This window comes from Anomaloglossus baeobatrachus, chromosome 10, assembly GCF_048569485.1.
Source record: "Anomaloglossus baeobatrachus isolate aAnoBae1 chromosome 10, aAnoBae1.hap1, whole genome shotgun sequence".
Classification (NCBI taxonomy): Eukaryota; Metazoa; Chordata; class Amphibia; order Anura; family Aromobatidae; genus Anomaloglossus; species Anomaloglossus baeobatrachus.
In genome coordinates, this window is record NC_134362.1 from 192,027,262 (window position 1) to 192,040,535 (window position 13,274).

General features: G+C 44.3%; 1 protein-coding gene across 2 annotated transcripts in view; it reads left to right on the forward strand.

The window, feature by feature from the left end:
- Positions 1–719: 719 nt before the first annotated feature.
- The window catches only part of KARS1 (lysyl-tRNA synthetase 1), a 51,428-nt gene continuing 38,873 nt past the window's right edge, over positions 720–13,274 (forward strand). Inside the window, exons 1-5 of one of the 2 annotated variants that reach the window (XM_075326049.1) lie at positions 723–827; positions 5,336–5,509; positions 9,621–9,747; positions 9,967–10,129; positions 10,352–10,445. In XM_075326049.1, coding sequence (XP_075182164.1) covers positions 5,376–5,509; positions 9,621–9,747; positions 9,967–10,129; positions 10,352–10,445 — 518 coding nt within the window. In that variant the 5' untranslated portion in view covers positions 723–827; positions 5,336–5,375. Of the gene's footprint in view, positions 828–5,335; positions 5,510–9,620; positions 9,748–9,966; positions 10,130–10,351; positions 10,446–13,274 lie in introns of both variants that reach the window. The other variant, XM_075326046.1, reaches the window with a different exon arrangement.

A 13,274-nucleotide genomic window follows, 5' to 3' on the forward strand; every position in this document is an offset into this window, starting at 1 on the left:
AAGAATTTTCCTTTGCTGTTGAAACATTCAGTCTGTTGAGCCTTTTTTTTTAACCGCTTCAGGTTGCCAAAGAAACCTGGGCAGAAAAAAAAAAAGAAGTGAGAGTTATGGCCTCCTGGCGGTTTAATCTATGAAACCACTGGATCCTTTACAACAGGAAGACTCCAAAAATGTCACAAAACCGTGTTTTTTTGTTGTGAGGCGTTTTTGTGACATGAAACACTAGCTTTTTAATCATTGCTATAACAATGTGAGAAAATCTCTTCATAAAACTTTACAAAATGTTAACAGAAAAACACTCAGTAACAAAATTGAGCAAAATTGATAAAACTAAAAATGAAAAAAAATAATAAAAATAATAATAAAAAAAAGATCCAATCAAAGCGCAGCTTACATTTCATATTCTGCTCTTGGAAAATGAAAGCTGAGCTGTGATTGGTTGCTACAGGCAACAAGGCGCAGCTCTGTCCCATAAGACACATATCAGTTACTGCCCTTTATAACCGTACAGCTCGGTCGATGACGTAACCACCTGTCATATATTTACACGGTGTATGACGTAACCACCTGTCATATACATACGGCTCGGTGTTCGCACAACATCGCCGTCTCATGACAGGATCCAAAACCCGCCACATAAGGTATGTCACTCCAAGAACCAATCAAGCTCTGCTACGTCACAAAGCCCCACCCCTTTGGGCGGAAGTAGTTTTTGCGGCATCTCGCTGCGCAGGCGGAAGTGCTTTCTTTTCACCGGTGAGGGCTGAGGACATGGCGGACGTTCAGGAAGCTGTTACCGGCGACTGCGAGGGAAAACTGAGCAAGAAGTGAGTGCTGCAGAAAGAGCGACGACATAAATGTGAGGCGCAGCTCCTGCAGCAGGCGCTTCTCTGCGGAGCATGTGCTCTGCGCTTCCATGCCTGAGGGATTCTGGGAATTGTAGTTTTTTACACTTGTCAAAGAATAGACTTCAACGGGCAGGAAACTACAACTCCCAAGGGACGACGCCCCTGGCTGATGTAACGAAGCTTTCTCAGCTTTGTGCAAAAAATTCTGGAAAGTGAAAGCAGCTTGAAGTGGATTTTAATTTTTTCTTTTTTTTTTTCTTATTCTTGTAAAATTAACATTTCTGCACTTTTTGTATCAAAACTGCTATAAAGGGAAATTAGTGCAGTTACCCATGGCAACCATATTTGTCCTTTTCTGATTGGTTGCTGTGGGTACCTTTCACTTTTTTCTATTCCAGATTAATTTTCAAAACCTCTGGTTGGGAATTATTTACATCCAGAGGCTAGAATAGTGTGAGGTCCCCAGGGGCTGTAACAGCTGAGGGTTTGTTACTGTGTGTGTGTGTGTGCGCGTGCGCGCGCGTCCGATCGTCTCGAAGGCTTTTACTTAATTGGGGGCTTTGCAAAGAAAATTTCATGTGACTTCAGCCTATGTACAAATTTTATCAGACTTCCCCTTTAAATGACAGGCCTTAAATGACAGGCCTGACCGACAACAATCTGCCTTACCCACGTCTGTGCCAATCCGACTTTGCATTGAACAGTTGGAGCTGCGTCTTGACTGTCTGGTTGCTATGGCTTCTTTGCCATGGCGACAGCTGCAGTGGAGTTGTCAGACAATATCATTAGTAGTCGCATCTTCTGCCTGACCTGGAATTGAGGGGTGAAAAAAATAGTTATGTTTTGGAAAAATCTAAGAATACACCTGGGTGGAGACCCCTTTAAATAGGACCTGTCACTTGCCGTAAATATGGAATCCTTCATCTGGTATAAATGCAAAAGCTAAGAATACACTTGGGTGGAGACCCCTTTTAAATAGGACCTGTCACTTGCCATAATTATGAAATCCTTCACCTTGTGTAAATGCCGCTGTTCTCCTGAATCTGGCGTAGTTCTTCTTTTGGTCCTGCTCCTCTCCGTTCCTGAGATATGGCCCCTTCTTTCCTGCATGTAAGTTACTCTTGATGGCCAACTGGGTGGAGGCCTGAACGCTTCTCTGGGCGTCTTTTTAGGGCAACACCCTCTTGGCTAATAAGGCTAGTTTTATGTATAGGAGAGATGAGGCCATATCTCAGGAACGGAGAGGAGCAGGAACAAAATAAAAACATCGCCGGATTCCTGAGAGCAGCGGCATTTACACAAGGTGAAGGAACTCCTTATTTATGGCAATTGACAGGTCCAACTTAAAGGGGTTCTCCACCAAAGTGTATTCTAGCTAACACATTTATGCCCATTTTTTTTTTTTCATTCCTCAATTGAAGATGAGACTACTAATGACCTTGTCTGACGACTCCACTGCATCTGTCGCCATAGCAACCAGACAGTCAAAACGTGACTCCGACTGTTCAAGGCATTCAAATTGGTGTTATTGGATACTTAAACTAAATACAAACAATTTTGCAGTTTACTGCATATTATAATTGTCAGCTGTTTTTGCGATATATAGCACTTTTCGTTTGTTTACACCTCGTTGCCTTGGAGACCGACCACTGCTTCATGACGGCATTTGAGCTTGTAAGTGCGGTTTTGAAGCTGTCCAGAATCGCTGAAATGCGTTGTTACCTCCTAATCCTTTCCAGTGTCGGCACAGTGCTTACAAGCTAGACCGCAGCGGTGGTCGGTCTCCTAGGCAACGAGCTGTAAACAAAAGGAAAGTGTCAATATCTGAATAATGGCAGCAAATTTTAACAAGTAGTAAATGGAAAAAGTGCTAGTTTTTACATGACAGTATCAAACCATGAAGATGGGGAATAACCCTTTAAAGAAGTTTTCTCAAGTTTGGAAATTATTCCCTATGGCTGGGGCAAAAAAAAAACCAAACTTACAGGCGGTTATATAGAGGATAAGAAGAATATATGGTTCAGGGAAGAAGAGGGGGCAGGAAAAAACGAAAGTTGACTTGCGGCTAGAAGGGGCTAATGAACTTTTTAGCCTGTTTATTGTCCGCCCTGGATAGTGATCTTTATATTGTAGTTTATCTGTTTTGCAATCGGCTGGGTGGGTCATGTGACTTCTTGTAATTGTGGAACTCTGGGACGCACCCATGTTTGATAATTTTCACTTCTGGTTTTCGGTTGTCTGCAGAGTCTTGTTGATCTGTAATGTAATATCATATATATATATATATATATATATAGATAGATAGATATATATATTGATATAGAGAGATATAGAGATAGATATATTTTATATATAATATACATTATATATATATTATATATATATATATATATATATATATATAATATATATATATATATCTATATTATATATATATTTTTTATATATATGTATATCATATATATTATATATTTATATTATTATATATATATATTATTATATATATATATTTTTATATATATATATATATATATATATATATATATATATATATATATATATATATATATATATATATATATATATATATATATATATATATATATATATATATATATATATATATATATTAATATAATATAAATATATATATATATATATATATATATATACCTACCTTGCGAAAATATTCGGCCCCTTGAATTTTTCAACCTTTTCCCACATTTCAAGCTTCAAATGTAAAGATAAAAATGTTATTGTTCTGGTGAAGAATCAACAAGTGGACACAATTGTAAAGTTGAACAATATTTCTTATTTTAAACATTTCTAAAAAAAAACAATAACTGAAAATTGAGGCGTGCAATATTATTCATCCCCTTTAAGTTAATCCTTTTGTAGCGCCCCCTTTTGCTGCGATTACAGCTGCAGTCGCTTGGGGTATGTGTCTATCAGTTTTGCACCTCGAGAGACTGAAATTCTCGGCCATTCTCCCTTTGTAAAGAGCTGGAGCTGAGTGAGGTTGGATGGAGGCGTTTGTGAACAGCAGTTTTCAGCTGTTTCCACAGATTCTCGATTGGGTTCAGGTCTGGACTGTGACTTGGCAATTCTAACACCTGGATACGTTTATTTGTGAACCATTCCATTGTAGATTTTGCTTTGTTTGGGATCATTGTCTTGTTGGAAGACAAATCTCCGTCCCAGTCTCAGGTCTTTTGCAGACTCCAACAGGTTTTCTTCAAGAATGGTCCTGTATTTGGCTTCATCCATCTTCCCATCAATTTTAGCCATCTTCCCTGTTCCTGTTGAAGAAAAGCAGGCCCAAACCATAATTCTACCACCACCATGTTTGACAGTGGGGATGGTGTGTTCAGGGTGATGACCTGTGTTGCTTTTACGCCAAACACATTGTTTGGCATTGTGCCCAAATAGTTAGATTTTGGTTTCATCTGACCAGAGCACCTTCTTCCACATGTTTGGTGTCTCCAGGTGGCTTGTAGTAAACTTTAAATGACACTTTTTATGGATATCTTTGAGAAATGGCTTCTTCTTGCCACTCTTCCATAAAGGCCAGATTTGTGCCGTGGACGACTGATTGTTGTCCTATGGACAGACTCTGCCACCTCCGCTGTAGATCTCTGCAGATCATCCAGAGTGATCATGGGCCTCTTGGCTGCATCTCTGATCAGTCTTCTCCTTGTGTGAGATGACAGTTTGGATGGACGGCCGGGTCTTGGTAGATTTGCAGTGGTATGATACTCCTTCCATTTCAATATGATCGCTTGCACAGTGCTTCTTGGGGTATTTAAAGTTGTGGAAATCTTTTTGTAACAAAATCCGGCTTTAAACTTCTCCACAACAGTATCATGGACCTGCCTGTTGTGTTCCTTGGTCTTCATGATGCTCTCTGTGCTTTATACAGAACACTGAGACTATCACAGAGCAGGTGCATTTATACGGAGACTTGATTACACACAGGGGATTATATTTATCATCATCAGTCATATAGGACAATATTGGATCATTCAGAGATCCTCAATGAACTTCTGGAGTGAGTTTCCTGCACTGAAAGTAAAGGGGACGAATAATATTGCACGCCCCAATTTTCAGTTTTATTATTTTTTACATTTAAACTAAGCAATAAATTTTGTTTAACTTCACAATTGTGTCCACTTGTTGTTGATTCTTCTCCATAACATTAACATTTTTATCTTTATGTTTGAAGCCTGAAATGTGGGAAAAGGTTAAAAAATTCAAGGGGGTCAAATACATTTGCAAGGCACTGTATATACTGTATATATGTCTTATTTAGCGCGTTCCATGCATTTCCTGGGATTAGTGATGGTTCTACAGTTCTCATGAACTCGCGTCCTAATTCAGGGTTTTCCTCTGCTGATCAGTGATGTGATATCCCGGTGACATGTGCCGGTGTGTGGCGGCGGTGATTGTGCCTCTCTGTAATATATTCCGCCTTGTTGTCTTCCTGTTAGGTGGTAACGCTCCCTGGGGGTGGGAGTTTTATGGGCTGCGATGGCACTGGCTCTCCTCAGGCTGGTTAGGAGCCCGGTTTGGGCACACAGAGCACTCACAGAGAATATCCTTGGAAAACAGCTCTCTACTTTCTCCCCTCTCTACAAGGACCAGGCACTTCATGGGAAAAAAAGGTGGGTGCCTTCTGTTTCTATGCGCCCCACCAACTTTTTTTCCTTATGAACGTCTGTCCATCATATAACTAGTGATGAGCGGGCACTACCATGCTCAGTACTCGTAACTAGTGATGAGCGGGCACTACCATGCTCAGTACTCGTAACTAGTGATGAGCGGGCACTACCATGCTCGGTACTGGTAACTAGTGATGAGCGGGTACTACCATGCTCAGTACTCGTAACTAGTGATGAGCGGGCACTACCATGCTCAGTACTCGTAACTAGTGATGAGCGGGCACTACCATGCTCGGTACTGGTAACTAGTGATGAGCGGGCACTACCATGCTCGGTACTGGTAACTAGTGATGAGCGGGCACTACCATGCTCAGTACTCGTAACTAGTGATGAGCGGGCACTACCATGCTCAGTACTCGTAACTAGTGATGAGCGGGCACTACCATGCTCGGTACTGGTAACTAGTGATGAGCGGGTACTACCATGCTCAGTACTCGTAACTAGTGATGAGCGAGCACTACCATGCTTGGGTGCTCAGTACTCGTAACTAGTGATAAGCGAGCACTACCATGCTTGGGTGCTCAGTACTCGTAACTAGTGATGAGCGGGCACTACCATGCTCGGGTGCTCAGTACTCGTAACTAGTGATGAGCGAGCACTACCATGCTCGGGTGCTCAGTACTCGTAACTAGTGATGAGCGGGCACTACCATGCTCGGGTGCTCAGTACTCGTAACTAGTGATGAGCAAGCACTACCATGCTCGGGTGCTCAGTACTCGTAACTAGTGATGAGCGAGCACTACCATGCTCGGGTGCTCAGTACTCGTAACTAGTGATGAGCGGGCACTACCATGCTCGGGTGCTCAGTACTCGTAACTAGTGATGAGCGAGCACTACCATGCTTGGGTGCTCAGTACTTGTAACTAGTGATGAGCGGGCACTACCATGCTCGGGTGCTCTGTACTCGTAACTAGTGATGAGCGGGCACTACCATGCTCGGGTGCTCAGTACTCGTAACTAGTGATGAGCGGGCACTACCATGCTCGGGTGCTCAGTACTCGTAACTAGTGATGAGCGGGCACTACCATGCTCGGGTGCTCTGTACTCGTAACTAGTGATGAGCGGGCACTACCATGCTCGGGTGCTCTGTACTCGTAACTAGTGATGAGCGGGCACTACCATGCTCGGGTGCTCAGTACTAGTAACTAGTGATGAGCGGGCACTACCATGCTCGGGTGCTCTGTACTTGTAACTAGTGATGAGCGGGCACTACCATGCTCGGGTGCTCTGTACTTGTAACTAGTGATGAGCGGGCACTACCATGCTCGGGTGCTCTGTACTCGTAACTAGTGATGAGCGGGCACTACCATGCTCGGGTGCTCAGTACTCGTAACTAGTGATGAGCGAGCACTACCATGCTCGGGTGCTCAGTACTCGTAACTAGTGATGAGCGGGCACTACCATGCTTGGGTGCTCAGTACTCGTAACTAGTGATGAGCGAGCACTACCATGCTCGGGTGCTCAGTACTCGTAACTAGTGATGAGCGAGCACTACCATGCTCGGGTGCTCTGTACTCGTAACTAGTGATGAGCGGGCACTACCATGCTCGGGTGCTCAGTACTCGTAACTAGTGATGAGCGGTCACTACCATGCTCGGGTGCTCAGTACTGGTAACTAGTGATGAGCGGGCACTACCATGCTCGGGTGCTCAGTACTGGTAACTAGTGATGAGCGGGCACTACCATGCTCGGGTGCTCTGTACTCGTAACTAGTGATGAGCGGGCACTACCATGCTCGGGTGCTCAGTACTCCTAACTAGTGATGAGCGGGCACTACCATGCTCGGGTGCTCAGTACTCGTAACTAGTGATGAGCGGGCACTACCATGCTCGGGTGCTCTGTACTCGTAACTAGTGATGAGCGGGCACTACCATGCTCGGGTGCTCAGTACTCGTAACTAGTGATGAGCGGTCACTACCATGCTCGGGTGCTCAGTACTGGTAACTAGTGATGAGCGGGCACTACCATGCTCGGGTGCTCAGTACTGGTAACTAGTGATGAGCGGGCACTACCATGCTCGGGTGCTCAGTACTGGTAACTAGTGATGAGCGGGCACTACCATGCTCAGGTGCTCAGTACTGGTAACTAGTGATGAGCGGGCACTACCATGCTCGGGTGCTCAGTACTGGTAACTAGTGATGAGCGGGCACTACTATGCTCGGGTGCTCAGTACTGGTAACTAGTGATGAGCGGGCACTACCATGCTCAGCTGCTCAGTACTCGTAACTAGTGATGAGCGGGCACTACCATGCTCGGGTGCTCAGTACTCGTAACTAGTGATGAGCGGGCACTACCATGCTCAGCTGCTCAGTACTCGTAACTAGTGATGAGCGGGCACTACCATGCTCGGGTGCTCTGTACTTGTAACTAGTGATGAGCGGGCACTACCATGCTCGGGTGCTCTGTACTTGTAACTAGTGATGAGCGGGCACTACCATGCTCGGGTGCTCTGTACTCGTAACTAGTGATGAGCGGGCACTACCATGCTCGGGTGCTCAGTACTCGTAACTAGTGATGAGCGGGCACTACCATGCTCGGGTGCTCTGTACTCGTAACTAGTGATGAGCGGGCACTACCATGCTCGGGTGCTCAGTACTCGTAACTAGTGATGAGCGGGCACTACCATGCTCGGGTGCTCTGTACTCGTAACTAGTGATGAGCGGGCACTACCATGCTCGGGTGCTCAGTACTCGTAACTAGTGATGAGCGGGCACTACCATGCTCGGGTGCTCAGTACTCGTAACTAGTGATGAGCGGGCACTACCATGCTCGGGTGCTCAGTACTCAGTAACAGTAGTTGAATGCTCTTATGGGCATTACTCAGACGCTCGAGTTGCTCCCATCCAAGCATCCACCTGCTACGGTATTAAAGAGTACTGAGCACCCGAGCAAGCATGGTAGTGCCCACACATCACTACATTTAATGTCTATGTTGAGTAACTGCTTAAATGGCAGTTCCCTTCAAGGAGTTGTCTAATCTTATTAAATTGGGAAAAAAAATTGCAAAGGCCCTGTAAAAACAAGCAATTCTGCAGTTTAAGAAGAATCTAAAAAATTCCAAGACACCGATAAGCTCCTTTTCATTTATAAATCTTTTTGTTCCAGCATACAGAAGGAAAAAGTGCAAAACAAAAAGCAACGTTTCGGCCGACAAAGGGCCTTTATCAAGCCATAGAAATTACATATGGCTTGAAAAAGGCCCTTTGTTGGCCGAAACGTTGCTTTTTATTTTGCACTTCTTCCTTCTGTATGCTGGAACAAATAAAGATTTATAAGCGGAGAGGAGCTTCTCCGTGTCCTGTAATTTTTTGGATTCTTTACAAGGTTGCAGCTGGTGGAGAGGTGCACCAAGCAGCACGAGCGGTGGAGAGGTGCACCAAGCAGCACGAGCGGTGGAGAGGTGCACCAAGCAGCACGAGCGGTGGAGAGGTGCACCAAGCAGCACGAGCGGTGGAGAGCTGCACCAAGCAGCACGAGCGGTGGAGAGCTGCACCAAGCAGCACGAGCGGTGGAGAGCTGCACCAAGCAGCACGAGCGGTGGAGAGCTGCACCAAGCAGCACGAGCGGTGGAGAGGTGCGTGGGATACTGTTGATTCAAGTAATTCTGCAGTTTAAGCTTTCATTAATAATCCTTTCTGGAAGGATTTGTTTCATTCTATGACTTTGTCTAGGTTACCGGCCACCTCTGCAGTCTCAGAAGGGGCCAGTGTGCACAAGCTGTTTACTATCCGGTGCCCCTGCGCTGCTGCTCTGATGTTGCAGAGGCAAAATGTCTATGGTAGCAGCTCAGCCATGCCGCCAACTCGAGCGGTCAATCTTCTGAAGCACGCCGCTCCTGACAATAAGATCCTTTAGGCTAGCCTATAAATGAGATCCAGCCACAGCTTGCCCTCAGTCTGCACCTTATACCGTGTAATTGCTATTTGAGCACTTCCCTAACACATTCTCCGCGCAGCAGCTTTAGATCTGATTTATTATTGTTGCACCGTGATCTTGCGGCTATATAGATTTTTGCAAAACTTTGCTCTAATTCTCCTTCTGTCAACCTTTACAGTGAGCTGAAACGGCGAATGAAAGCCGAGAAAAAGGCGGCTGAGAAGGAAGCGAAACAGAAAGATCAGAATGAGAAGACGCCGGAAGCGGAAGCCGAAGTGGTGGACGAGGAAAGTCTGGATCCCAATGTAAGTTCCTGATCAGAAATACAAAAAATGTATACAACTGTCGCCTCCAACTGTCGCCTCCAACTGTCGCCTCCAACTGTCGCCTCCAACTGTCGCCTCCAACTGTCGCCTCCAACTGTCGCCTCCAACTGTCGCCTCCAACTGTCGCCTCTGTAGTTCGATAGGGAAAGATTCTGTGTTTCTCATATTTTTCGGGTTTTTTTCCCCCTTCGTTTGCAGCAATACTACAAAATCAGAACCCAGGCCATCCAGCAGCTGAAAGCCACCAAGGACGATCCTTATCCACACAAGTTCTCAGTCCAGATGTCTCTCACCGACTTCATCCAGAAATACAATGACCTGCAGGTCGGCGAACACTTGGAGGAAGTAGTCACGGTCGCCGGTAAGTCTCCTCGCAGCATTTGTCATCCAATTGATTGACAGGCATTTTCCATAGAATAACACAACCTTTATGTGACGGTTCTAATCATCTTTAAATGCTAATTGTAAAGTTCACAAAACCCCTGGAATTTCCTGTAAAGATCAAATCAACAAAACTTTTCTAACAGTCAAGTTTTTTGCCATTAAACAAATGTCTGCGTTTGCAATTTTGTCCTTATTTTAGGCAGAATCCATGCCAAACGTATCTCCGGGGCCAAGTTGATCTTTTACGACCTCCGAGGAGAAGGCATGAAGCTGCAGGTTATGGCCAATTCTAGGTAAGTCCTAAATGTTGTTGAATGTATGAACCACGTGATGGGTGGTAAATTATTGATCTGTGGGGGTGCAAGCCCTGGGAGCCGAACTGATCGGCAGAATGGGGATTATCCCTTCAATCCCCGTCATAAAAGGGAGCTTCACGTTGGACAACCCATAGGCGATCCATTCTTTCTCTATGGGGCTGCCGGAAATAAATAGAATGGATGGAGCAGTGGGCGAACATTCTCTATTCTAAAGGGGAGGGAAATGCCTTGTTTTGCCGATCAATCCTCCACCGACATATACGTTATCATCAACCTTCTGGATAAGTAATAAGTTGTATTCACCGGACAACCTCTTTATAGATCATAGAGACTTCTGGTGTTTTACATATAGTGGTTGCGACCTTTTAACAAATATACAGCTGCCCTCTGAACAATAAGGTATGCGAACATGGAATATAGGTATTTGGACATGCATTACTGCTAAGGGATTGAGACAGTGTATAAAAAAGGACAGTTACATGTCAGCCCAGCAACCAGCGTCAAGGCGTATCTTTTATGCTGGTTCCCTACCTAAATGTCTGTACCTGGGCTGAAATAACATTCAATTTTGTGGATAGATTAAAATCACCTTAAACTGATGAGAAGGGGTATTGAGTTAGGAGGCATGACCGTGTAATCTAAAATGATAAAAAACGGATGGCACTTCCTAACAGACAGATGTGAACAGGTGCAAACTGAACATGTAACATATTCTTATACATAAATAGATGCACTGTGAAATGCTAAAATAGGCAAACATTGAATAGAGGAATCTGGCCATGCATTACTGATAAGGAAATACATTTATAAATTGAGACAGCGCTTAAAAAGGCAGTGAGCCCAGTAGCCAGCGCCAAGGCGTATCTCACTTTGCTGGTCGCCTCTACTTTGGGCTGAAAGCCCTCTGATTTATGGCTAAACAGGAAACTGTTAATTGGAAATTAAAATGGCCTTAAGCTGATGGGAAGGAGTGCTCAGTCAGAGATACACCTTGATGCTGCCTGCTGGGCTGTAATGTCTTTATACTTCCTCCCGGCCCAGTATATGTGGTTAGCTTTATGTGAGCCCAGCAGCCAGCGTCAATGCATATCTCACTTTGATGTACCATCCTACTAATGCCTCTACTTTGGGCTGAAAACTTACAATTTTATGGGCAAACAGGAACCTGCTAATAGGAAATTAAAGTCGCTGTTGATGGGAAGGAGTGCTCAGTCAGAGATACGCCTCGATGCTGGCTGCTGGGGTGTAATGTCTGTATTCTCTTTTGTGTCCTCTTCTGCCAGGAGATGTTGTATGATCAGACCATGTCCCTGTACGGTCAGACACAACCATTACACAGCACATAGCAGAGACACATATGTAAGATTATGTCCGCGCAGGAACATTATTTTTAAACACATCCAATTGTGGAACTTATTATTATACCAAGATCTATTGATTAAATGAACGTTGGTCGCAGGGAAACCCCTTTAACCCCTTCGCGACCGGCCGATTTTTCGCTTTCCATTTTTTTTTTCGCCATTCTTTTTCTGAGACGTAACTTTTTTATTTTTCAGTCAATATGGTCATGTGAGGGCTCATTTTTTGCGGAACGAGCTGTACTTTTAAATGAAACCATCAGTTTTACCATAATAGTGTACTGGAAAACGGCAAAAAAATTCCAAATGCAGAAAAATTGCAAAAAAAGTGCGATAGCACTATGGTTTTTGAGATATTTTATTCACTGTGTTCACTATATGGTAAAACTGATGTGTGGGTGTGATGGCTCAGGTCAGTGCGAGTTCGTAGACACCAAACATGTCTAGGTTTACTTTTATATAAGGGGTTAAAAAAAATCGGAAGTTTGTCCGAAAAAAGTGGCGCACGTTTTACGCCATATTCCGTGACCCGTAGCGTTCTCATTTTTCGGGATCTATGGCTCAGTGACGGCTTATTTTTTGCGTCTCGAGCTGACGTTTTTAACGGTACCATTTTTGCGCAGATGCTACGTTTTGATCGCCTCTTATTGCATTTTGTGCAAAAGTTGTGGCGACAAAAAAACGTCGTTTTGGTGTTTGGAATTTTTTTGCCGCTACGCCGTATACTCATCAGATTAATTGATTATATATTTTGATCGGGCATTTCTGAACGCGGTGATACCAAATGTGTGTATTTTTTATTTTTTTAACCCTTTAATTTTCAATGGAGCGAATGGGGAGTGATTTGAACTTTTTAGGTTTTTTTGTTGTTTTTAAATTTTTTAAAACTTTTTTTTTTACTTTTTTTTTTTTTTTAATTATTTTACTAGTCCCCCTAGGGGGCTATTGCGATCAGCAATCCGATCGCTCTGCAGTATCTGCTGATCACAGCTACAAGGCTGTAAACAGCAGATACGCTGTCTTTCTCTTTTGCTGTGCCGCTGGCACAGCGAAAGTGAAAGCAAGTCAGGTGTAGTACAGGAGTCATCACATGACCCTGTGCTACCATGACAGCTATCGGAAGTCACGTGATCGCGTCATGTGACTTCCGGTATCGGGCGGTAAGTAAAAGTTTACCGCGATCGCGCTTATAATGGCGCTGTCACATATTGACAGCGCCATATAAGGGGTTAAACGGCACGAGCAGATAACGATTCTGCTCGTGCCTAGCAGGCACACATCTCGGCTGTGAAAATCAGCTGAGATGTGCGCCGATCGCGGCATGCTGCTGCCGGCAGACCGCGGGCAGTAACGTTATGCCCGCTAGGACGTAATTTTATGGCCCGCGGTCGTTAAGGGGTTAAGGAACTTGATCCTAGCAGCATGATGCCCTGCTAGTACAACATGT